Source organism: Sycon ciliatum, chromosome 8, assembly GCF_964019385.1.
Source record: "Sycon ciliatum chromosome 8, ocSycCili1.1, whole genome shotgun sequence".
In the NCBI taxonomy this organism is placed as follows: domain Eukaryota; kingdom Metazoa; phylum Porifera; class Calcarea; order Leucosolenida; family Sycettidae; genus Sycon; species Sycon ciliatum.
The window spans coordinates 11,465,879-11,492,255 of record NC_088650.1 but is presented as its reverse complement, the minus strand read 5'-3'; the positions used below and the strand labels follow the sequence as shown (position 1 = coordinate 11,492,255).

Sequence of the window (26,377 nt, the reverse complement as noted above, 5' to 3'; positions counted from 1 at the left end):
CCTCCATCTTCCATCTCCTTGACACTTATCCATAGCAACCCGGCAACGCGCCGGATCACGTGGACGAGAAGATATTCGAACAGCTCTCATTTCCATGATAAATTTTGATGGTCATTTGGAACGAAATGAATCAATTCCTCACGAGGAATACTTCCAAGGCCACGGCAGAGAAAAGAGAGCTTTCGCTCTGTGACTGTTGCTGACATTGCTAGAAGATGTGGTCGAAGCTAGCACGCGGACCAGTGCGGCTGTGTCGCTGTGCAGTGAACAAGCCACAGCCGATTGTGCAGAGCTGTTCAGCGGTCAGCACTTATCTCAGTCACATTGACTTGAGGAAAGACGACGCCTGGTCTGTACAGGTCACGGAGCTGAGCGCTCAGAGTCCAGGGGAAATTGCCGAGTTTGCTCGCATGGCGTACCCTCAGAATGGCGTTCTCTTCGTCGACGCCGGACAGCCGTTTAGCCAGCGCTTCCATGCTGCCTATTATGTAGCAATGAAGAAGCTTGGCCAGTTTGAGAAGCCTGCTGATGTTCTACCGCTGCTAGCACTCTGGCTGTCCTATCCATGCGAGGATGGTGAGGGAACAGGACGAGAAAACGACCATTACACGCAGGAGCTGTGCCGGCATCTCTTGGCCATGGCCTCGCAACTAACTGCCGCAGACGTTATCGCCCTAGTCAATGCATTCCGCGTGCCGCACATCACCTCCATCCCCGAGCCCATTCTTGTATTCACTAGCCGTTGGATCAACGCCGTGGTGCCGCACATGCAGCTGTCTGACGTCACGGCGCTGTTGCAAGCAACCGGCGGACTCGGAAAGCACTTCCACTCGTTCTTCGACACGTGCTGCCGTCGGCTTCTGGAGGCTGTCGGCGACAGGATGATTGACGCTAGGACCCTGGCGTCTTGTCTGCACGCCCTGTCACTCGATCGCATCTGGTCGGAGCAGCTGGTGGCCTGGTCCGCCGACTCTCTACTGCAGAGCGGCGGCGAGACGTGGACAAACGCCACGTGTCATCACGTGGTCACGTCGTTGTTCAACCTAGGCTGCGTTCACACGGCGCTGATCCAGGCGGCCGTCACGCGCTACACGCCCGACATGCAGCGGAACAGCCGCCAGTGCCTGGAGATACTGCACTGCTGCCAGCTGTTCGACCTCTACCCCCAGCACCTGATCGCTGCCGTTCGCGCCTGGCTGGCAAGCAAACGTGAGCGATAGGGGATCGGTGGAATTTCAGGGGCCAAATGATATGCATTGCTATTCTTATTTATGGTACAGTACTGTCAGGTTCCAAGGAACCGGGGGGGGGGGGGGGGGGGGGGGAGGAGGGGGGGGGAGTCAGCCTCCTAGCCTACTGTAGCCGGCTGTTCTTATTTTCATGTACCTGTGCACTAGGGTCTGTACACAGTTGAGTCACCGTGTATACATTGGCATGCTGTGCTTGGTGAAATCCTAGCCTGTTCGTTCTCCAGTGCTCCGTTCTTCGGCACTCGACGGCACTGTAGTTGAGCTATCCGGGAACTTAAGCTCGAGTAATGCATTTCCTTAAACATACAGTGCTTTCACATCTTTGTCATGTGACTAAATTTGTGTAGAAAGTGATCATGTCATGTGGACAGTGGAACCAAACATGGCCGACATCATGTGATATAATTATAGATGCAGAGGCTCGCCAAGAGTTGTAACCAACATGGCTGTCCGGTATGGTCATGTGACAGATGTGAAACCACTCTATAAGCCGCACCTGTTTTTCAATAATTTTACAGCGAGCCAAAGGTCGAAGAAGGGCTTAGAGTTGAGTGTTGCCAGGTGAACAAGCTAGAGCTATAGAACCATGACCTGGCGAATAATGATGTCGCTTAGGGAGCATCTCATAAGTTCGCATTTTGTTTCTAAACGTAACGCATTTCGAAACGGGGGTAGGGGGGGTAGCGCCCTTTTCGGATAGAAAAATGACAGTTCGCACATTTTCTGGATGTGTACAATACAGTGCTGTGCATGTGCTAGACTGCTCCAGACAGCAGGGTACGGCCTACGCCGGTGTGCAGCAGGGTACGGCCTACGCGGTGTGTTTTAGGTGTAGATCTAACACTACAATACACGCATGCAGGCTACTCAGAGGTGTCAAATGTCACACCAGCCTGATCAAACCCTGTAGACCTACCTGGCCAGCTTTTACAGCAGTACAGTCGTTGTGGAGGAACTCTGTTTATGTGCGTGTACATGTCATTGATTGAACTAAGTATGTAACTTACTTACTTGTACTCAGTAGATGCGGTACTACTGTATGCCATTCACTTAGACACTAGCAAAACATTCATGTCCATGTCCATGTACATGATTGTGCATACCATGGCATGGACATGTACAGTACAGTAGATCTACACTGAAAATGTGCGATAAGACTTTCAAATAGTGGGGGAGGTAGGGGGGTAAAGTCTATTCGAAATGCGTTACGTTTACAAAAAAAGTGCGAACTTATGAGATGCTCCCTTAGGATCAGGGAAATACTGTACCACATTCTTTTCTTCATACCTTCTTGCTACCCTGTGCAACGTTTCGCCTCTTAGACTATTTCTGTGTGCTTCTTTTACATTCCCTATAATTATTGTTGTTGCTCTTGATTGTGTGTGTGTGTGTGTGTGTGTGTGTGTGTGTGTGTGTGTTCTCGTGTGCGCGCGTGTGTGTGTGTGTGTATATGTGTGGTGTGTGTATGTGTGGTGTGTGTGTATGTGTGTGTGTGTTCTTATGTGTGTGTACGTGTGTGTATGCATGCGTGTGTGTGCGTATGCATGTGTATGCTTGTCCCACTCTGCCCATCCCTGCGTACAGAGATGTTTGACTGGGACCTGGACGAGACTGCTTGGTTGGTGGAGCGGCTGCTGTTCCTGGAGATAACGTGGACGATGTCGCACCCCAATGAGCCACCACTGCTGTCTGACCAGCTGCTGGGGAGATTTCTGCGTGACGCCAGCTTGAAGGTGCGTTGTAAGCGGCACGGCTGAGTACTCTAGGCATGCCTTGGGCTTGTGAATAATGATCACTGTATCAAATGCAGTGTATAGTGTTCACTGTATCAAATGCAGTACATAGTGACGGTATCAAATGCAATGCTATTCCCTTGAGACTTGCACTGCCGCCAGTTCACCCACTTGTATGGTGATTCATGTGTCGGTTGTTCGTTTGCATTGCGTTGATGTTGTGTATATAGTATGTTGTCTTATCAGTGCTAGAGGTGATAGCTGTGACTCTGATTACTGTAAACTGCCTAATGTTTGCGACGTATTAATGTTCGCTATTTTTGCGAGAAGAGCATAACACAAATATTAACCACCGTGAAATCAAACTTCAACAGTGGGTGTATATGTGTGGCCACAGTGCTCCGCGAACATTTGCCATCGTAAACTTGCTGGTTCTGACTTGTGAGAGATCGCAACTATTTAGTGACGCAAACATTGGGCGGTTTACAGTATTGCTCTTCTTCATGCGCATGCAGGCGTACATGTCTAATTCCTGCGACTGTGTTTATGTTTGTTGTCTTCTTCTACCTTGTATGGTTGACAGCTTCCAGTCGGCAAGATCTCGCCGGGCTCTATCCTGCGCTATCCGTACGTGTACAACTTTGTGGCCCACCAGGCAGGTGGCAATCAATTTGTGGCCACAGAGGTGAGTAAGACTACGTTTGAGATTAGGGTAGAATGACTGTACGAGTATTTGTCAGATCTTTGCATTGTTTCATTCCGCCTTCTCGCAGCAGCTCAACTTGTGGTGCACACCCTACTCAGTGCTGTCCTGTTTAAAAGCCTGTCCCTGATATAGAAGCCTGTATGTCTAGGTGCACGTGTGTGTGTGTGTGCGTGTGTGTGTGTGTGTGTGTGCATGTGTGCGTGTGCAGGCCCCTGCAACGCTTCAAAATACCTATCTCCTTCAAATTATAACATCTGCGATTTTCCTCACCGGGCTGTCTCATCTTCCTTTTCTGTTGTTGTTGTTGTTGTTGTTGTTGTTGTTGTCGTCGTCGTCGTCGTCGTCGTTGTTGTTGTTGCAGGTATAATTGTTCACCCAGTCAATATATATGCTGATAGTCATGTACAAGTATACAGAAATTTGTGTGCATGCGTGTGTGTGCGTGCCACTCTAATGCTTCAACGTACTGGGATATTAAATGATTTCCTTGAAGTATGACGTCTGCGATTTCCTCGTCTTCCCTTTTCTCTTGCTGCTGTTGTTGCAGGTACAATTGTTCACTCAGTCAATAGACATGCTGATAGTCATGGACCAGGTTGGCTGTCTGCTACCTGCCGCCCAGCACCCGTCCACCGCCTCGCCACCGCTCATACCGCCGCCACTTGCCACTCGCATACGACTGGCCAAGGCGCTCACGCCCGAGCAAATCGAGAGGTGAGCTTCACGTCGTTGGAATGTTTGTTGCATGGCAAGCATGGTTTGCATCTTGCTGGTATTTTCTCATCACATTTTCCCTGATAAGACACGAAGTAGAAATGCCTACCACCTTAAAGTGATATAATTGTTTCATCTCTGGCGCTAGGATCTGATGTATGCCTCCTTGTATTGGATTTTGATTGTTTTGTTTGATGTTTTCATTTTTCTCTTGCACTGTATCTCTATGTTTGGCACATCATCTGTGTGTGTGTGTGTGTGTGTGTGTGTGTGTGTGTGTGTGTGTGTGTGTGTGTGTGTGTGTGTGTGTGTGTGTAAAATGGAAAAATGGAAAATAGGGATTCACTGGCCAGAAAAAGTCACTTCAATCTGCTGTGTGGTGGATACCAGTCTAAAATTAGTGGCGGTCAATTCATCAGCCTTGGAAGCTGTTGAATGGTGTAATCCCAGCATAAGTTGCTATGTCTAACATAGCTGTTCGCTATCATCGCTTCCGCGATGGGCATGTCTGAGTGTGTGTGTTTGTATGTGTGTGCATGTGTGTGTCTCTCTGTGTGCCTGCATGCCTCACGCTCAGGATGAAGTGGATCGGCTTGCCGTTCCGTGCCATCGCCATCCAGGTTTGCGAGCCGCAACAGTGTGTGCGCCGCACCCTGAACGTGGACGGCGAGACGGCACTGCAGGAGAGGTTCCTGTCCCGGCTCGGGTACAGCCTTGTGCGGGTAAGTGCAGTGTTACTCAATGAAATCCAGTCGCGTCACTCAAGCTCGCACCGAGTATTATCTACTATCCGGACGTCAATGTACGCGGTTCATGTGTCGGCGGAGTTTTGATCGTTGTCTTTTATTGAATGAGATTCGTCCGATGCCGTACTAACTAGGGTTGACCTGTAACAAGTGGAATCCTGTGTCGACCGGACAAATTTTCATGCGCCAAAGTGCTCTGGATCGAACGTGCATCGCCGGATCAAGCGGAATCCTGTCATGCCAGGACAGTTTCCGCTGCACCAAAGGCGTCCGGTTAGGGCAGGGTCTTACTGTACAGTGCTTCTCAATGAAATCCGATTGTGTCCCTGCACTGTGCACTGTGCACCAGTTCACAGGCCAGTGGCTGCGTTCGATTATGCACTTGAATAGATTCATGAATCCATTCGCATGCATTCAAGTCGTTCGATTTTCATGTCATGAGCCCTGGAATCGATTCGGAATCCATTCACTCTATTTCACGTGGGGTGATGTGAATAGCGCGAATCGATTCATGAATCGATTCGTGAATCGATTCGCGTGCATAATCGAACACACTCAGTGTTTGCAGCTCTAGGGCTGCCGGAAAGACAAGGTCGGAACTTTCCATATCATATTCTACTACTGGACTGTGGCTATTCCGTCCAGGTTGGGATCTGCACTGGTGTATGAGTCGAACTCCTCGCTTCGAGGCATACCACCACATTCCAGGTGGTATTTTCTTGTACATAGATGAAACTAAATGAAATAAATTTTCGGGGTTTAAGCTGCGGTCACGATTTTGACCCAGATTTTCGCGTAAAGCAATTGCGAATCGGACCCCGGTAACATACTGCATACTATTGTTGTTGCTAGTGCTGGTGCTAATCGTAGTGCTCGTGTCATTTTCATCCTGGCTGACAGCGATATTTCACTTTTGGATGCTTTTCACGCGCGCGCGCGCGCACGTGTGCTACCTCAGGTGCAGCTTGACGAGTCTGGACGCTTTGACAAGGACGCGTTAGCCACGTCCCTGAACGCATGCTTTGCTCTGCCTCCGAAGCAGGACAATGCGGTCACGCGATTCATCACGTCGCATTTCGTCAAGAAGGAGGCATCCAAAGCCTCCGCTAAAGGCCAGAGGAGGCGGTGAGGCGATCGACTGTGACCCGTCTTAGACTTGCACACAGGATGGCATTGTACAACACGCTCTCTGTCCCAGTGTTTGTATCAGGCCATTGTCTTTGTTTGTTCTCGTCATTTTCCTTGAGTGATGACGGATTCAATGTTTCCAATTTAACAATCTTCCATCCTAGTCTTTAACAACTTTACACCACTACTAGTCTGTGATAGATTTTCTGTATCGCCTACTCCAAGCTGACAGTGTACCGGCCTGCTCTTTTGCCAGGCACTTGGCGTTGCTGTCCTTGCTACAAGCATGCCAGGTGAGCTATTGTTTGGTTGGCTATCGCACCGCTGATGCTCCACTCAATTCACCAGAGCACTGCGTTGTCCGTCGGTAGTGCCAGACTTTGCTCGTACTCCTGCTGCTCCACGTGGATACGCTAATGCCAATGGCATGCAACGCCTGCTCTTGCAGCCGGACACTAATGCCAATGGCATGCTACAGCTATGCCTGCGCTTGCAGCCGGACTTAAATAACTGTGATTGCCGTGAACACCGGCGCTTTATTTAACAAGTTAGAGAACGACATGCGTGTGTAAGCCATGGAGCAGGTATTCTACGTCTCCCTGGTGTAAACTTATTAGCCTGCTAACCGATTCAGCCGCACACGTGTACACTATATCGGCCGAGTACATGTCATAGGCTGTTTTACGAGCTGAGCATGCATCAATCACACTGTACAATAACCGACGTGGGAAACCACCTTCAATGCTATCTACACACATGTACTTGAATAAATGAATTTTTTTATGTACGAGACGGTATGACAGCATGTAAAGTGTTGCCATGGTATTGCCATGGCGTTGCCATGGTATTGCTATGACTTGAGGTCCAGGAGCAGCCTGATGCCAGATCTAAACAAAGAAAAATTTTGTGAATCTGAGGCGGAAAGTGTTCAGGCCGTAAACTATTGAAATCTGGCTACCGTATACTGAAATGCAATTTGAAAAAGGATATTGCTTCAAAATGGAGTATCTCATGAGAGAACATTAATTTTATATGAGCATGCACGAGGGAGACCGGCGGGGGGTGGGGGCACCTCGCTGCCATTGGCTAGCTTGGAGAAGGGGCATGTCAATGAAATAATTAGTTTCCTTTCCGGGTACTAAGTTTAGCTTCATGCATGGAACAGCTTGCACAATGTACATGTAATCATCAGGTGACTTGGGACATGTTCAGTGGGACTCGGCCAATAAAAAAAGCATAGTCTCGTGACGGTTGGTGGGTGTTGATTCAACGAAATAATTACGTTGCTTTCCGGGCACTAAGTTTAGCTTCATGCATGGAGCAGCTTGCTCTCCATGGCGAAGTGCCATTGTTGGCTACAACCAGGACAGTAGATTCTTGATAAACGCATGAGATACTACATTCACTAGAAGTCGTGCAGAAGTCGTGCTCTGTGCTGAAATAGAGATATTTGATTTTGGAGTGTGGCTGTGCCATGCTTGAATATCAGCCGCCATGATGCTGCTGTCTTGTCTTCGAAAAATGGAAATGTATTTCTGCGAGCCAGAACAAACACTGCCTGCACAAAAGGATTGGCAACGGGTCTGCCGCAGCCATTCCGCTCAGCCAGATTGAATCCCTCTCAGTATGCATCAGTGACAAATCCATAGGGAAAATACGCAGCGATTTATACATGTACAGCATTATTGTGGAAGTCTTGCTATCTGCAGCAAGCAGATCTAGTAGCACAGTAACTGTTGCTAGTTCGGTGGCCATTTCTTGGCCCTCTTGGGTGCAGCATCCGCCGACTTCTCTGGGCGCGCAGCTCGGCCCGGTGGCGGTGGCGATGGCTGAGCAGCCACGCTACCGCGCTGCATAGATGGCGAGTGGCCGACCCCACCGGGCGATGGTGCGCGCGCCACGGCCGCCTCGTTATCCTTGCGCTTTCCCTGCCAGCGGGCGTTGTCCACGGCCTTCTTTCCGTCTCGACTCGGCACTGGCGTGGGAGCAGCTGGCTCTGGTTTTGCACCGACAGCTGGCAGCGGCTTCTGTCCAGCTGCAGCGCTTGGCTGCGATTTTTTATTCAACCTGGCCGGGCCGACGGGTAGCGCCTGCTGACTTAACGGAGGCGGACGGCTGGATTTCGTAGCTGCGCTCATTGGCGTCACAGGTGGCTGGTTTGCAGCTTGGGGTGGCTGTAATGGTGCGCGCGCACCACCGTACTTAGCTGCACTCGGGTTTCTCTGGACTACGGCCGAAGGCTTCGGTGCGCTCGGGTTTCTCTGGACTATGGCTGAAGGCTTAGCTGCACTCGGGCTTCTCTGGACTGGTACTGAAGGCTTTGGTGCAAGAGTGGCTGCTGTCACTGCCTGTGGAGGTGGCGCTTCGTCAGCTTCCATGGCCATGTAGAGCTCACCGCTTCCAGCGCCATCTTCCTCCTTGTTCGCCTCCATGTCCAAGTAGAGCTCTTCCGAAGCATCATCTGCACCTGGTGGCTGGTTGGTCTCCATGTCTAAATAGAGCTCGTCTGAAGCAGGGGACGGTGCATTCTGGCCTTGCGTGTCCATCTCCAGGTACATTTCTTGTTCGTCCGCATCCATTGCCGTGTACAGCTCTTCGCCGGCTTCCTCTTCCGGCACTGCAGCGCCTGCATCCATCAGCTGATAGTCCTCGGCGCTCGCATCATCTCCGTCTTGCCCCATTGTAGCGGCGGCAGCAGGTGGGTATCCAGCGCTAGCACCACAAGTCTCCAGTGCCATGTCAATGTAGTCCTCACCGCCTTCATAGATGTCATCTATCTCTTCGTCTTCCTCCGGCGCGATGGCTGGCGGTGGTGGTGGCGGCTGGAGTACTGTAGCTTTTCCTGTTGCTTTTGTGCCTGGAGGCAACGAGCCTGACTTGTTTTTGGCTATAGGTGTCGTCAGGGCTGGTGGTCGGTCCAACGTTGCTGCTTTGCCGGGCCTTTCTTTGGAACTGGCAGTGGCCAATGTGTCAGCTGCTGAGCCTTTTGGCGGCGGCTTGCGTATTCCCGTAAACTCGTAGGATTTCGCAGCGATAGGTGTTTGCGTTGCTGCTTTCTCGGTTTTCTTGCCGGGCTGGATGCGGATTTCTGTGTGCGTGTACGACTGGCGCGGTGCTGCTTTCTCCTGTCCGGCAAGCGGACTGCCGGTGTTCCTGGGAGGCATGCTGGGACTGTTGTTGGGTGGCGGGAGTTGCGGGCCGGGGTTGCCCAGCGGCGGCGGAGGCAGCTGTACCTGCTGGGGTCCTGGCGACGGCGATCGCTGACCTGGTCCCGCTGCTGGTGGGGGTACCGGTAGAGAACGTCGCTCTGCTGCGCCGCTGCTGGAGCCAGGCTGGCTGGTGACTGTGACGGCGGTGGCCATGAGTCCCGGATCTTCGTACATGTTCTCGTCTTCGTCCTCCTCTGCTATCTCCTCTGCACCACCGGCCGCCGGTTGCTGGTCCTCTGGAAGGCATTCGTACAACAAATCACCGCCTTCCTCAGCATCTTCCTCAGGTGCCGGCGACGAGGATGTCATTTGCTGCTTGATAGTCTCAATGTCGTCATACAAACCTTCGCCTGTCTCTTCATCCTCAGCTTCTGGTTCAGTGTGCTGTACTCCTGCGAGCGGCGGTACTGACGGCGGTCCAGGATCCTTCTTTTGCTGTTGCTTTTTGGTCTTCTTCTGCCAGAGGTTCTTCAGGAACCCTGGTCGTTTCGCTGCCGCAGCGTCCTTGCTGGCCCTGCTGGGATCGGAATGATTGGAGTGCGCATCCAGCGGAGTGCTGTCATCCTGCCCGGGCAGATCTTCGTATATGTCATCACCCTCTTCCTCCACAGACTCAACGTCCTGGTTGTCTGCCGTTTCTGGCGGGTCCGCTTCCAGGGTCGGCGCTTCTTCGTATAACTCATCATCAGTCGGAGGAAACTCGGGTGGAGGTGGGGGGATTTTCACGCTCGGCTCCGAAAGTGGCTGAGTCCCGTTGGGTGGCGCGCTCATTAGTTTGAGCTCATCATCAGTCGGAGGAAGGTAGTCATCCACGACTGGCACCTGTGGTGGTTGGGCGTGAGCTTCTGGCTTGCGGTCGGTGTCCGCTGCTTTTCTGCCTGGATCCTTGCTGTATCGGTCAATGGTGTTTCTCTCCTCCGCACCAGCATGCTTCAGGACAAGGCTTTGGTCCGCAGGCGTGTTCTGTATGCCCATGGCATCCGGGCATTCATAGTCTTCATTATTGGTATCCGCGGCAATCGCCTGCTCATTTGCCACTGCCGCTGGTTCTTCCTTGGCGTCAGATTTCCGCTGCCGTTTGTCCCCCTTCGTGTTCGGTTTCTGAATGCTGTTCACGATACTGGTCAGCGCACGACCAGAGCGTTTCTTCCAGTCACCAATGTTGGCCAGTATCTCAGAGTCCTCGCATATCTGGTCCCGTTTCCTCAGCACCAGGACAGCACCAACAACCAGTAGAATAAAAACAATGGTCATGGACACTGACAGACCGATGATCAAGCTGTTGTCGGTCTTCTTCCCTGCATGCACGGACACACAGTGAAGCGTGCAAACGGAGTTGCACACACACACATTCACACATGTACACGCCGGCATCGACATGCACGAATGCACACGTGTACATGCGCCCGCATGCGCGCATAAACGTGCATACGAACACACATGCACATACACACACAGACAAACAGACACACACACACACACACACACACACACACACACACACACACACACTACTTAGACCATGGACCCACCGCCAGAGGTGATGATATCGAATAATGTTGCAGCAGAAACCATATCCACTTTTGCTGAGCTTTACACCATTCGCCATCCTAAAATGCTGAAGACCTGTTCACCATTCATTTTAGCCTTGTCTACACCCAGCAACAGGAAGACAGACCCAGAGGTCTTTATTTCAGCTACAGCCATTGTATACTTATCCAGTAGTTAAGAGGGTGGTTTTGATGAGATCCACACATGATTCTGCGAAATATAATGTACCACTCCTGTACAATTTTTTAAAAGGTTGGACGCTTACATTATGGTCAGGCACAAAGGTGACAAACACAGTTGCAGAATTTCAATCCAGGTTAACGACAATGATTAAGGCAACAGGCCGGCACTCAGGGGACTAATGTTGTTGTTTAGCTTTATTTTACTAAAACCATAGGCACAGGCAATATCTGCCTTCTCACTGCGCCGTATTGCCCTAGTTCTCCGGCAAAATAACGAAGACAGCGTACGCATCAAGGGTTGCTTACGTGGCAATGAGGTCAGGTAGTTGTTGGAGTTATTCCCCACTTCGTTGCTGGCGTAGCACTCGACAGACCCGACCTCGTTCGCACTGACCCATCGCATGACGAGACGGGATTTGCTCGTTTTGTGGAACTCCACGTCATCGGCATTGTCGTACTCGGACGGGTCAGTAACATTGTAGAAGCAGAATTGCGCCGCGGTGGTGTTCTGCGTCAAATCTTGCTGAGCGGAGCAGTTGGCCGACTCGTCATTATCCGGGTTGGTCATATTGACTTCTTCGCCGTTCACTGACCAACTGAAATACGTAACAGCAGGGTATGATGTAGCCGTGCACTCAAACATAGCTGCCAGCCCTTGAGAAAAGCCGCCAGGGTTCGTAATGTCGACATCGGGACGGTCTGTGGAAGTCAGAACCACAGGTCAACAAAGGGTGAAAATGCCTTAGAGCAAAGTCTTTTTGACAACAACTTCATCCCGGTAAGATCTGTATAGGCACGATGCCGATATTTCCACTGCACCGACATATATGTACTAGTATCACCTGGCAGGGTAGCCACTCCGATAGACCACACTTGTCCCAGAAGAGCACTAAACCTTGGCCATTGGCTGCCATCCCAGTCAAATGACCCATGAAAGATAAAGGCCGAGGATGACCTGTGCACAGGAGCAGGATCGTGACTTTACACAGGCTTGACTGCGAGTTAAAGTAGCTGGAAAGGATATCAAAACACTTTTTCACGGTGGTGAACAGTCACTTTTCTTGGTTTTACCAGGATCTTACACAATCATGGTAAGGTGGAGTTGTAAAATAGTAGCGAAAACTTTCAGGCCAATTTCTCATGGCCTATTTTGAGCAAAATAAGTGGTAATTTGAGCAAAATTCCCGAAAATATCCAATTTTGGGGTGCTCATTACTCCACAATATTGATGGTGACCAGCTACAGTTTTTTCAAAACTTTTTTGGCCATTTCACCTCTACATGGCACACTGAAGATACTGCATACATGTCCTTCAGATCCCAAACATTTCGGACCAATTAGAAAATCTTTAGTTTCCAGCTACCTTAAACACAAGTGTGGTGGCATTCCTACGGATGCGGAAAACTCGGCCTCTAGCCGAGTTTGACGCGAACCGTGATTTTTTTCTAACCTATTAAAAACACAACAAAAAGATAAAAAATAAAGAAGGGGGTTTGTCAACTGACAACCGCTCTATTTGGTTGCTATTCACTCTTGGCACATGCGCTGGATGACCCTGTTCTGACGATGGGTGACTGGCTCAAAACGTCAATCATTTCTTCGACACTCATCACTAATAAAAGAATTTTCATCCAGCACGTGTGCCAAGAGTGAATAGCAACTAAATAGAGCGGTTGTCAGTTGACAACCCCCCCCCCCCCCTTTATTTACAATGCAGTTGCGTGATGTCCACCACTTTCTGATTAAACACAACAGCATGATGAAGTCTAGACTGACACTACTTGCACTTTGCAACTACCGTAAAGTACCGCCAGAGCGCCCCACCATCTCGTCCTTTCGTGGCCGCCTTGTGGAGGTGGATTCCCGCTGCAGGTCATACGACACGGACCTTGTACAAACATTGCACATTGTGCAGTCAATCCATGCCCAGTTTACCTTCGAGCGCCACATAAAAGCACACCAAGTGTGACCTTAGTACACGAAGGTTTTCACATCGTACAAACTTAGTAGCATCCTGCCATACGATTTTCTTCTCTTGGCTGTAAAAATCAAGGCGGGGCGCTCTCGCGAGACGGGGCGCTCTGGCGGTACTTTACGGTACTAGCATGGTCACCATTCCTGTCAGTTGGCGCTGGATCTAGACCACTTCTGCTGTAATGTCTGTGGGATATTCATAAACTCATCATTTTTTTTGTCAAATAATGGCACGAGAACTGATTTGCCACTCCAAATTGGATGGTGATATTCACAAAATGTCCAAAAAATATATAAAAATTTCACGGTGCGCTTGAGACTCAGTTAGACTGAGTATTCAGCATCCATAGGAATTATAAGGCCAAGCCAAATTATTTCATCAAACAATGTATTGCCAAGTTACTATTCTTCTGTAATTATTTTACTCACCATGGTTGGTTAACACCCACATCTCCCGTACTGGCTGATTTTCTTTACATGCTATGAGGTGTTGTCTATGATAATGATAATAATAATAATAATAAGCCGGCAACATATGATTTGTGTTCCAAACTTGGCTCAGTGTGTCCCCAACGTATGATTAGGCTTTGCCAAACATACTACTTGTGTCCCTTGGACGTGCGCTACACGTAACTGTCACAGTATCGTCTTGCACGGCTACTCACACTTTACATACACCGCCGTCGTGTTCCCCGCAGTGCAGTTTCCCAGGTCGTTCTTGGCAACTGGCACGTAGAATCCGCTGACTTTCGACGTCGCCGTCGCTCTGGCCTCCATCTCGACCGTATAGACCTTGGTGCGGCCGCTGTCTCTCGCACGGAATGTCTGATTCTGAATTGAGAGAAGAAAGGCACGCAGGACACGTCAGGTCTACTCTACACGTGTATAACAATGTGTCATGCTTTACACATAAAGAAATATTACGGCGGGGGGGGGGGGGGGGGGGGAGGGGAGGGAGGGAGATCCGCATACAGACCAGGTCAATGCCACCTTTCTGCTTCAATGGGATGTCACTACTCCATGACCAGGCGTCAGGTCCACCTCGTAATGAGGGGGGGATAGATCAGATATGTCAACCAGAGGCCAAAGGGCGAATCCCATTGGTCGCGTCCATGTTTCCCTATGGCCAAGGCACACGTTTGCAATCCACTCTGTGGGGAGCATGGCTGGCCCGGAAAGATCCGTGTTATGCAGACAACGGCACGTGAAACTCCACCCCGGGGTTCTTACCACCGGTGTGCATGGAAAAGACGCCACATAGCCAGGTCATTAACCAGCAATGCGCTACTAACATCTGTCCTTCTGTTCATGTATATCCTAGTTTTTCTTTCCTTTTCTTTCTTGCACCCAATAACCCTTTGAGAATTTGTTTTCTTTGGCCTCCGTGCATGAGATACGCCCTCAATGACTGTAATTTTCCCTCTACCTCTCCATCTCCCGAAACATATCAACCTGACTACCACTTACGAATGCGAATTGGTCGTCGTCCAGAACGTTTGTGAAGTTGGTAGAGTTCTCTTGCTTGCAATCAAAGTCGACGTAGGAGCGGTAGAACCACCAGGTAACACTTGGCTCTGGCTGGCCCCTGGCCGTGAGCTGGAGCGTCACGTCATCATCCTCAATCACCGTCAACGTCGAGTTTGAGGTTGCGGTTACGTTGGGTTCGACTGCGTTGAGCACACAGAAGGGCATACTGTCACGAGCAATTGGCCAAGTCTCTGGTGTTCGGCTGAATACCTCGTCTTGATTATGATTTCATGCTCAATGCTACATTTCTCTTTACCTTTCAATCAGAGTACACGCACAGTAAAGCCTGTTAGAGCCGCGTGCTCGTGTCACAGTGGAACTTCCTGATATGACAGTACTCCGCTCTATAACGTGGAGGTTTGGTCCACACTGTGCATGTACAGTTGACGTGACATCAATACTGAAACAGCTGCGCCGGTGCCAGGTGGATGCCATGTTACAGGCACAGCGCACGGCAAACTGCTCCTTTTTTGTTTGCCCCCACAAATTGCACGGACGCTCTTTTAAGCTCGGCATAATTCATTTTCTGCTCCCCCCCCCCCCCCCCAGCATTCTCAGATGATTTTCAGGACCTTCTCTAGCTGGAACGCAACAGATAGAAATGATGAATGAATGAACGCAAGTGATGAAGCACAGATGAAGAAACTAGCTGACCATGACAGGAGCACCCAGTGCCAAAATATTCTATACATCGCGGGATCATGATCATACGGATCCTTTTAGCTGTGACTTTCGGTATTTTCTGGTTCTTTATTGTTCTGCATGGCGCAAGCAAAGTAAGCTACAGGGGCGTCGGAAGGTATTTCAGTGTGCCGGTACAGTCAGCCATCTGACGTGCAATTTACTCTAGGGGAGGGGTTGCCTAGCCGAAATATTTTGGGAATTTAGAGTCCAGATCAGTGTATTTTATTGATTCACGGGGTACCTGGGGGCAAAAGGTGGTACAGTCAATACCGTAGTGACCGTACCGTGTTCTAGGACATGCAACTCATAACGGCTGACTGCTCTGCTTTCTTACCTAGCTGCGGAACGGTGAATTTAACATTGCGTGTTCCACTGACGAATGCGTTGCTTCCGGTGCAGCTGCAATTTGTGCCGTAGAAGAGCCGCTTCGATCCTTTGGTGTAGATTTCTTCAGATTCGTTGGTACCGGTGCGACATCGGAATGTGGAAGGGAGATTCACCCAGTTGACAGTCATGTTGCACGACTCCTTATCAAACACGTACCCGTAGTCGACATCAAACACCTCGTCTCCGACGTCCTGACCTGCATAGTACCACGCACGGATTATCTTTTATTGTGCCACTGGCACTCACGAATGGACAGCTGTCAAAGAAGGTATCACATGGAAACGAGTTATGAAGCAACTATCCACGACTAAAGAGTGGTATATTTGATAAATAAAGATAGAAATATTTCTATCTTTATTTATCAAATTCACCACTCTTTGGTCTAGAAAGAATACTTTTTGATATTACAATGAGAGTGGATAATTAACGGCTTGTCCACCAACTCTTTATCCACGACTGTAACAAGATAATACGCAGTCAGAAAGTGTGATAACAGGGCACACACTGACAGGCTACTGTTACAGTCATGGATAGTTGCTTCGTAACTCGTTTCCATGTGATCTCTTCTATTCTAATTATATTTACTGGCTCAGTATCCGAGTCGAAGACGGTTATCGTGTTTTCCGGATTATAAGCCGTACTTGAAAAACACCAGTTATTTACTCCAAAAAGTCGGTGAGTTTTTCATTACAATGGTCGAATTAACGGTGAAATACAAGCTAGATACTCGTGTTTCCAGATGAAAAATTGGGGTGCGGCTTATACACCAGTGCGGCTTATACTCCGAAAAACACGGTACTTGTTTCTAGATGGGAAGTCACCCTTCTGTGAAGGAAAAACACCCACACCTGTATGGATCCCTGTGGATCACAAGTCAGCGTTGTCATGACTCCCGACTGGCCGTGAAGCAGCACTTTCAATGTCTTTGAGATGCTTACACTTTGACTGGTCATAAAACGAACAGTCAGTAACAGCTTCCACTGTACCACAAGACCAGTCCATAGAAAATCAAATGGTAGGGACAACAATATTCTGAAATCAAATGGCAGGGACAACAATATTCTGAAATCAAATGGCAGGGACAACAATATTCTGAAATCAAATGGCAGGGACAACAATATTCTGAAATCAAATGGTAGGGACAACAATATTCTGAAATCAAATGGCAGGGACAACAATATTCTGAAATCAAATGGCAGGGACAACAATATTCTGAAATCAAATGGCAGGGACAACAATGTTCTGAAATCAAATGGCAGGGACAACAATATTCTGAAATCAAATGGCAGGGACAACAATGTTCTGAAATCAAATGGCAGGGACAGCTATATTCTGAAATCAAATGGCAGGGACAAGAACATTCTGCTCGCTACAGCCATAGTATTCATTCCCGTGTTTGTTGTCTACAGCAGATGCACACTGAACACAGGGAGTGCATACTCCTGTGACTGCTGTTCAATTTTTGTGACTACATATAGATGACTGTTTTAGGGGGGAAACGTTTGCTCAATGAGATGCGACTCATCACATAGTCCTAAAGTCATATTACGGACTAAATGGAGGAAGTCATCCCAATTGGAGGTTAATTTGTTCTCTCACAACAATGAACATTTGATTGTCTTCCACCACCAACGAGCCTTGGGTAGCTTCATAAAAAATTCTCCTTAATCGTCCACCCCCCCCCCCCCCCCTTCCCCACCCACCCACCCAATCCCTCTCCCTCTTCCTCTTCCTCATATGCTACACACGCATACACTTGTTCAAGGTTAGAAAATGGCTCAGTCCAGATCACTTCATAACCACTGGACTAACCTATCCTTGAGATCGTCAGTAGGCGAGATTCGGCATGGCCAAAACTGTTGCTTGCCTGGCAGTAGAAGGTTCGCGCTGTCGATTTAGCAGTAACCTCCAGAGTGGCCTTGTTCACTTCCGCACCAGTACCGTCATACCAGGTGCTTGACGTTCCGTTTCCTCCTCCTTTGGAACACGGGATGTTGAACAGAAGTGGGTAGTTGGTCACGAAGTGCTCCACTGGAGCATTCGGGTTCCGATCGTCGAGCTCTAGATTGGGTCGCGGATAGCCTGCATGCACAAACAGGACGGCCGACTAAGATAGTGTAATGCACGGTACACAAGACAGGGGTGTCGGAAGGTATTTTAGTGTGGTGCGGTCAGCCATCTGAAGTACAGTTTCCTCGTGAGGGGGGGGGGGGGGGGGGGGCGATGGCTGAGCTGAAAATTTAGGAAATTTAGAGTCCAGATCAGTGTGTTTTATCGATTCACGGGGTACTTGGGGCAAAAAGTGGTACGGTCAACACCGTAGTGACTGTACCGTGTTCGACGCCCCTGCAAGATGACAGAGGAGCACCAGTCACCCAAAACTGGCACCCTACAGGTAGTTTTGGTCTCTTGCAAACAAACAGCATGGTGAAGTAACTGTATTTCCTGTGCGCTGTGTGACTTGTGCAATTTTTCCTTTCTTGAAACTGGTCCAGAAAGATCCAGGGAGAGGAAGTAAGAAGTCAGGTTTAACAAAAATAGGACACGGATACTGCGGCAAATGTACGGAGAAGCTGGTCCAAATTCCAATTTTTTCGAATTTAACTTGAGGTGGTTTTGCCTTTAGAATCAAGCCCGTGAAAATCAGGCCTTCGCAATCAGCCTCCAAAAACGGGAGGGACTATTTCGGTGACTGCACCTTGGTATTAGTGTTACCATGGTTACCTGATTGCAGATTGACCATCGCGCCAATGGTACGCGTGAGTCAGGATAGCACTGCGGAAGTTATTATCAGGAGAGGTTGACAATTCAGAGAAAGGTCACCTTTTGAGTTTTGACCCACTCACTCACAGCCAAAAGCAAGATGATCACAGTTCCTTGTGAACGCAGTACAAAAGTATACTTACTGATGAGGCTAACTGTTAGATTATCACCATCTGTGCTCTCGACAGCGGAACTGCAACCCAGCGTCATCTCATCGGGAATGTCGTCGAAACCATTGTCAGCTGCCATCTCTATTCTCCGCTCCTTGAGGGACAGCTGCTGGGAAACGAGGCGAGATGGACGCCAGTCGCCACCGACTAGCTCGATTTCCAGCAGTGTTTCGTTGCCTAGAGCTTGACAGACTGTTGTGTAGGGAGCTGAAGTCACCCAGACGTTCTTATGCTCCATGGCGACAAACCGAACTGAAACTATCTCGTTCAGCAACTCCTCGGAATAGATTCCTGGGGACGCCATCAGAAGAACACACCAGTGTCTCCCTAAATTTCAACACACATCACTTTTCACAGCATGTATTATGAGTACGTCCAACTCGTCACCGGAAATGCGTACAAATGTGTGGATAGCACTGCCTCTTCTTGAAAACTCCATTACCACATTAGCATGAGTCAGAGTCTCTACAGGGCTTCACAGCATACTTTGAGAGGAACTCGGACAGTTCCTTGAGACAAAGCTTCATTTCATATGGGTACATTTAATTGCTATGACTGTCTATTTCTGCAGTTCCCTTCAATGCATGTTCTGTTTGATGTAATGCATAGTTCCTTTCTTCATTTTCAAACCCCTCCTATCTATTTATCTTCAGCTCCAAGCAAATTGGCAATGCAGATCACCCAAACTTGGCAGGATTCAGCGTCGGCGAGCTTGCAAGCTTGTAGAAAATTCCCCAAGGGTGCGTGATGTGTGTTTCCACAGGAATGTCTAGGAATGCTTACAGACTTCCTGGCATCGCGTCTAAGCAGCACTTATTCGTCCAGGCCTACGCTGACTTTACTTACCGGCGCGATTGGCGTACAACGTCAGGTTGGCACACTCCCAGGAGCGAGGAGGCCCTGAGCAGTGAAGCCAGAGTCGACTGCTGCTGCCGCCAATGCCGTCGGCAGCACAGGCACCGGTAGTGCTGCAGAGAATCGGACTGATTGAAGATACACAGCGGTCTGCGTGCTCCTGGCGCCAGTTGACCAAGGTACCCAGCTGCATGCGGTCGCAGAGTGTGTTCGCCATAGTGTTGTTGAACCTTGGCATGCAAGTCGGTGACCATTCATTCTTGGAGTAGGACAGAACAAAGCCGCTGGTGGCATTAGACAACAGTAGGTCGGCGGGCGGCGAGCGCCAGATCTCATCGCCATCACATCGAGCGACGCAGCGACCGCTGCCCTCGCGGAGCAGATAGAACGGCTGCGCGCAGCTCTCGCACACATCTTGCGGGCACGCCAGGCAATTCGGCTCGCTGCAGCGGGCGCACATGCCTGTCTGGTTGTGGTATCCCAGCGGGCACAGTGTGGGCAGTATGCAGAGTTGCCCAGTGACGCTATTCGCAGCACTCTTCACCAAGCCATCACTGCAGCTTTGGCTGCAGGTGTAGTTGGACACTGAGCTCTTGTCGCAGCTGAAACAGAATTGACCGTCACCTTCGGAACACTTTGTGCAACTGCTCGGTTTGCACACTGAGCATGTTCTCGATGAGCTATTGCCAAACATTCTATTCCCGCACTTGTCGTGAGTGACACATGTACCGTTCGGGGATGCATACACGCGCCGACCAGAAGTGACGCTGGTTGTGAAGCATGTCTTGCACTTGGCGCTGGCTGTACCGTTCTCGCACTCCTCACAGTTAGCCACATTGCAGGCCGTGCAGTGGCCAGCCGTATTCTGGTAGTAGCCCTGTCCGCAAGGAAGTCGGCTTGCATTAATGTAGTCAGTAGTCTCGTTAATGCACGTCAGAATCTCGCCGTGAGTGGCGGCTTGGAATGCAAAGCTGCAGTTGATTCCATCCTGCTCAGTATAGTTATTGCAATTGGCATGAATCAGCTTCTTCTGTAGCCTGGCTATGTTGGTAAAGCTTATTGTGAGATTCAGCTTCGTGCACACAGATGAGGATCTTTTCGTAAGCAGATAGATGTCTCCAGTATTGGGTATCAAGTCAACCACTGGCACGCGTGTTGAGCAGTTATCCAAGACCTCCGGCGAATTCAGGCCGACAGCCTCGCGCAGCAGAAAGCGTATCTGAGAGCGCCCCGGCACGTTGGCAATGGCCGGGGATTCCCAGGAGTCGCAGTGACCCTCGCCATGGCTGATCGGCACCAGAACACCTATGGTGCCAGCCCAGACTACGACGACAGCTAAGAGTTGCGCTGTACGTGTGAAGTAGCACACAAACACAGTAACAGCAGTACTGATCAGGGGCATAGCTGGTCCTCCTTTTAGAGGGGGGGGGGGGGGGGGGGGCACGGCCGCATAATATGTGAAGGATGGCTGGTGCATTCACTCATGGTCATTCTGTGCATGCTGAACCTAGGTGCGAATTTTTTTAGCGGGTGCCCCCAAGCGAGCTACGTGCCTACTGATCATAATCAGAGATTGTTAGGGCAGGTGACTCTAGAGCTTGCTGAATATTGCTTGAGCAGGAATTAGAGCTAGCCCTAACTTGACAAAAAAAAAAGAGTAAATTATCGTGTCCGTTCCCGAAGGGAACTCACGATGGCCGCTAACACCCGATAAACCCTAACTTGACAACAAATCAACAAAATGGCTTCTCTAAAAATACAAATGAACCGCAAACTTCGGCGCCATGTATAAAATCAGTATTGATGGCCACACGAACCTTCAAAGCCCACAGAAATTCTTTCTTCCTGTCTACTACACTGAGTACTTATCTTCTAGTGGCAGATTTCACCTTCACCCATACCATTTCGTACCCACAACATTTGTTGCAACCTAGAAAGCTAAAATGAATGAAATCACGCATGCCCATCGCTCACCTCCAAACACCGTGCGTTGTTCGTAGCATGCCCGGGTCCGCTGCAGCAAATCGAAGAATTGTGAAAAGGGGGAAAGGACACTGATACAGTGAACTGAAGGTGTGACATGCTTGCCTAATTGGCCTACACCCTGGACATTTACCTGTACTCTGCTGCTCAATGAAATCCTGTTGCGTCACCCAAGGTTGTGCCTTGCACCATTAAAATTTTCGCAGCCCAGTGTTCGCAGGTGTAGGGCCGCACAACGCCCGGCACGTACTTCAGTGTTGCTACTGATGCTACTGATGCTACTGATGCTACTGATGCTGTGACTGGATTTCATTGACCAGCACTGTACATAAAACTTCCCAGCTGCAACGATTAGCAAGTACATGTATGGCAACCATGGAGTGATGATTTTTCTTGCAAATTATCAATACAGCTATGATAATGATGCTTATAAGTATGTTGACTGCTCACCACTAACTATGTATTGAGCAGGGAGTGATACTTCCTTGCAGGGTTGCCGACTTTGACTTGAACACTTGACTGACTCAAGACTGTCATCCAGAGCACACACGAACTTTCCACTCGCCGAACCAGCAAACCAGCAAGAAACAAGGAACACTACTGCCTGCTCAATACACAGTGGGTGGGAAGCAACCAGCTTCCTTGTACTTGGAGTAAAACATGTTGACGTCATCACCAATATTTAGCCACGATGTTTGCCCGTATTTCTCCATTTTGAGTGGAGGGGCTAAACCCTGAGCAGGCGTGTAGCCCGCATGGGGCACGGGGGCCAGGGGCACCCCCTTAAAAATGTCAACCTAGGTTCAGCATGCACATAATGACCATGAACGACATGCACCATCCATCCTACACATAAGCGGTTGTGCACCCTCCCTAAAAGGGCGACCGGCCGTCGACGGCCCTGCTGAGCTGGAGTTTGCTCGGACAGTGTTGGCCGGTGAAATTCGCCACCGAGAACAACATCATGTGACCGGGTGGGTTTATACACGGGTATGTGGGCAGACGTGCATGCGTGTTACATTATAACCAATGTGTTAAGATCAAGTCGGATTCTCAATTTTCAAGGGATTTTCCCCTTCAGTAACCACCAGCCTATCACTACACATACATGCTATTTACTCACCATGATTTTCTCCTTTATTCTCTCGTTTCTTGTACTTGCATTGTACAGCATTGCCACAGGGTCACACTGCACTGGGCTTAGTGCTCTGATGCGGCCGTGCTGCTACAAACAGTGGTACTCAATGAAATCCAGCCGCGTCACTCAATTTTGCGCCTTGCATCATTTGGCAGCCTAGGGTTCGCAGATCTATGGCAGCGCAATGCTCGGCACGTACTTGAGTGACACAACTGGATTTCATTGAGCACTACTGTACATGACATTAGTGTAAAATCATTGACCAGCTTAGTAGCTCAGTGAAGTCTAGGTGGCAGCAGGATGGTGATTGTGAGACTAATCTACCTTTGCGTGCAGGCGAGTTTTCTATTCCCATGCTCGGTATGATGCTGGGGAACGCTTTGAAGAAGATGCCAGTGCACACTGTGCTACTGTATTCCCATCTCATGATTCTAATTTCAGGGCAGCATGCCCGGCGGGCATCACGCCATGTTCGCCGATGAAAGCCGACCATGAGTGCCTACTATCCGCTGTTCTTCACAGCCCGAAGCAAGCAGCCGCAGACACCATGCAGCTCTGCAATCTGGCTGGCTTGCATGTCCACGATGCAGTTTCCAGCACAGTTCCAGAGGGCCTGATCGGTTTTCACTGGCCAGCAGAGCAATGCAATTAGTTATGCAGTCCTCTATTTATACTCTTTCTTATGACAGTTTGCTGTCACGAGGTTTGCATGCTATTCTCCTCCAAGAGATATGTGATCTGTCACCGCGTGTGCCGACCAAACGGAGCGACACCGTGCAACTCCAGTGCCCAGCGAAGCGCACCGCTCACTCAAGCGTGAATTACTTGAGCGAGTCACTCGCACGGGAGTACAAAATCGAATTAATAACGTCGCGAGCAGAGTGGATTTAAAAATGCCCAGAGGATTGATTCAGAAGCTAGGCGCACGCTCAGGAACAGCATGACCAGTGAGAGTACAACATCGAATTAATAATGTCGTGAGCATGGCAGAGCATTTTGGAGCAGAGTGGATTTAAAAATGCCCAGAGGGTTGATTCAGAAGCTAGGGGCACGCTCAGGAACAGCATGCCCAGTATGTTGCTAATGTCCACCGGGAAATTCTCTGGCCGGCATCCAGTAACAGAGGCATACACATCAGACCCAGATAAAACCTCGCCGTGCAATTGGGCAAGTAGTTCCATAGTGTGGGGTGCGGAAAAAAACAGGCCGGGCAGTATATCCATTACGACACTACTCAATCTGGCAGCTGAACAAGCGCACATCTCGGAGCGGATCAGGCCATTTTTTTCCCGGTTGTCTTCCTTGAAGTTGCGTTGTAGCTGCGCAGCCGTGATTATGCAAAGTTAACACAATCTTGCCAAATAGCAGTTCACTTGTTATCCGCGGACCAATCCACCTGAATGGTATGGTATCCTATATTTCACCTACATCAAGCAAACAGGCAACTGTGCATTCTCAAGGGCCAAGGGGTGGCGCTCACACAGAAAGATGGATGATGGGCCATTGATTTTGTACAGTCACCACGTACCATGCATGCAACGTACAAATAACACGACGTATATTTTCTCACCGCAACGTCGCAAGTCTAGTCTAGGAAAATTTGACAAAGCATTTTTGCCTTACTTCGAAGAATAAGAATTCGTCACCCTTGTCGCATCACCCAGGCGAACTGGGGTGGCGCAAACGTCGAAAGGTCACACCCAGAAAAGCGCGATCTCTTCTACAAACGACCCTTCACAATAATTTAGTGGCTTGCGGGCACGTAATTCGGCGCCAGTGGGTAGCCTTTTCCTAGATCGGAGGAGGTCAATTCCGCATGTCAAAACCGCTCGGCGGAACGGTCAACAACATACTGACTCGTGCACTGAATTCCCGGACAGTCGGATAGTAGGACAGTCCTACTATCAACCTTTGTCTTTGATGACAGTTCAAGTTGGTTTCGCGGTCCTACTTCTGCGCATTCGCCACAGCAGTTCAAAGGGTGAAAGACAAGCCTCGGTGTTAGGTTTCAAAGGAAATAAACAGTCGCTGTTCCTTACCATAGCTCCGTCAGTGCACGCCGAGATGACGCTGAACCATCCGCCTCAAGTAACAGTTTGAGCCAGGCGAGGAAGACACGATGAATAGCGTCCAACCCCAAACGATATCGGACAATTTGACGGCCTTTGTATTCCCCTCCTCAGCTCACCATCCAGCTTTTCCTTCTTTCGCGGAGCGCTCGACACGACAAGCCTTGTCATGTGCAAGAAAGGATCAGCTCCCAATCTCCTGAGCAGTCGTTGGCTCTGTCCAAGCGCGGCCTAAAGCCAGCTGCTCGGATACCCACGATGTAGCATCCGCTATCGCATCCCAGGACTGTCGTGTTCGCGCTCAAGCGCATGCTTTCGTCTGTTCTTTCCGGAGCTGGTCGAAGGTACCGTCTGTCCACCAACAACCCGCCGTTTACGGTTGATAAATTAAAATCTCCTATGAAACGAAGCTTCGCCGGAACACGTGCCTTCGCTCTACGCAAGCAGCTTCGCATTCTTGGGCAGCTGAGGGATCGCCGTCATTGGCGACATCGTCGCCGACATCACTCGCCTTGGCTCGGAAAATCGCCGGCCAGTCGTGTCATATCACATAACTAACTACTTACTTGACCGTTATGATTATTATGTTTGTGAATGTGTTACCTTTATTTTACTACCGTATTTTACGCCGTGTGCACTGTAAGGTTCTTGTAAGTTGTAGGCCGATCGATCGGTTTACCACTTCACTGCAGCTGGTAGGGAGTCGTTTGCGACTTTTCCCAGGCTTGGACTTCAATAATTGTATGAATTGAGAGAATAAACATAATTAACTCGGATACTGAGCCAGTAATATAATATGCAAAATAGAAGAAAACACATGGGAACAAGTTCTGAAGCGCCTATCTATTATCCTCGACCGCAACAAGAAAACAAGCAGTCAGAAAGTGCGATAACAGGGCACACAACTGACAGGCTTTGCAATGGCAGGTTGACAGCGTTGCTCTACAAGTGTCTCGGTATGAAAGAAGATAGGGCCAAATGTTTGAAGCCATACTGCTGCTCAGCAGTGTTGGAAGTAGAGCCACAAATTACCCTTTGCCGCTCAAAGTAACTCCAAGCAAACTCCTGATGTGCTTGTGGGCGTTCCAGTATCCAGGATTAGATCGAACAATCCGAAATCGTGCAGTCTCGACCCTCTTCCCCTTCTCACCACCAAAAAACCAATCGATTTGATGTCCTCCCGAAGACTTGGGCCAAATGAAGTACTGTCTCGTGGACATGGAAATCCGGTCGAATGAAAGGGGCCGGCGTCCTCAGCGCCAACAGAGCGTTCCATGCAGTGTACAAAAGTCATGTTGATCCGATGCGACCAGCACGCTGCAGCGCATAAAAATGAATGTGTGTAGATCTACCGCTTACTCAAGGCTGCATGGCCAGCGCCCTGGGGCCGCCAGACGTGCGACCGGATTTCCATGTCCACGACAGTACATGATTGTATACATACATCATGTACGTGTAGTCGAAAGAGGCAATCATCGATATCCAGTGAAATAATTAATTATTACAGCACACGACTGCGCTCCCGAATGAATGCGGAAAGTGGTGGCGGGGCCCTGCTAGCTGCTGCTCAGCCGACAGCCGACCTTGGTGGTCTCTGCGTCTGTAGAT

The 26,377-nt window shown here is 49.5% G+C and overlaps 2 protein-coding genes across 2 annotated transcripts; one reads left to right on the top strand and one right to left on the bottom strand.

Annotated features, from left to right (window-relative positions):
* Nucleotides 1-95: 95 nt before the first annotated feature.
* Nucleotides 96-7,064, top strand: LOC135823411 (uncharacterized). The gene is made up of 6 exons (XM_065336261.1): nucleotides 96-1,209; nucleotides 2,835-2,983; nucleotides 3,567-3,668; nucleotides 4,237-4,403; nucleotides 4,981-5,125; nucleotides 6,108-7,064. Exons 1-6 carry the CDS (start codon nucleotides 216-218, stop codon nucleotides 6,276-6,278), a joined length of 1,728 nt encoding a protein of 575 aa, XP_065192333.1. The 5' UTR covers nucleotides 96-215; the 3' UTR covers nucleotides 6,279-7,064.
* LOC135823410 (uncharacterized) lies at nucleotides 6,989-25,097 on the bottom strand. The gene is made up of 10 exons (XM_065336260.1): nucleotides 24,740-25,097; nucleotides 21,554-21,593; nucleotides 19,571-20,926; nucleotides 18,698-19,015; nucleotides 17,604-17,873; nucleotides 15,739-15,987; nucleotides 14,661-14,860; nucleotides 13,859-14,024; nucleotides 11,526-11,918; nucleotides 6,989-10,784 (listed from the first exon to the last, which is right to left on the bottom strand). Exons 1-10 carry the CDS (start codon nucleotides 24,740-24,742, stop codon nucleotides 8,017-8,019), a joined length of 5,763 nt encoding a protein of 1,920 aa, XP_065192332.1. The 5' UTR covers nucleotides 24,743-25,097; the 3' UTR covers nucleotides 6,989-8,016.
* Between the last annotated feature and the right edge of the window lie 1,280 nt (nucleotides 25,098-26,377).

What these genes read in the sequence shown, in the direction of transcription:
- LOC135823411 (XM_065336261.1), top strand. Translation starts at nt 216, where the DNA reads ATGTGGTCGAAGCTAGCACGCGGACCAGTGCGGCTGTGTCGCTGTGCA. An exon ending in ATCAATTTGTGGCCACAGAG is followed by an intron (nt 3,669 to 4,236) that starts GTGAGTAAGACT and finishes CTGTTGTTGCAG; the next exon opens with GTACAATTGTTCACTCAGTC. An exon ending in ACGCCCGAGCAAATCGAGAG is followed by an intron (nt 4,404 to 4,980) that starts GTGAGCTTCACG and finishes CCTCACGCTCAG; the next exon opens with GATGAAGTGGATCGGCTTGC.
- LOC135823410 (XM_065336260.1), bottom strand. An exon ending in ACAACGCACGGTGTTTGGAG is followed by an intron (nt 20,927 to 21,553) that starts GTGAGCGATGGG and finishes TCACACGTACAG; the next exon opens with CGCAACTCTTAGCTGTCGTC. An exon ending in ACGACGACCAATTCGCATTC is followed by an intron (nt 14,025 to 14,660) that starts GTAAGTGGTAGT and finishes CTCTCAATTCAG; the next exon opens with AATCAGACATTCCGTGCGAG.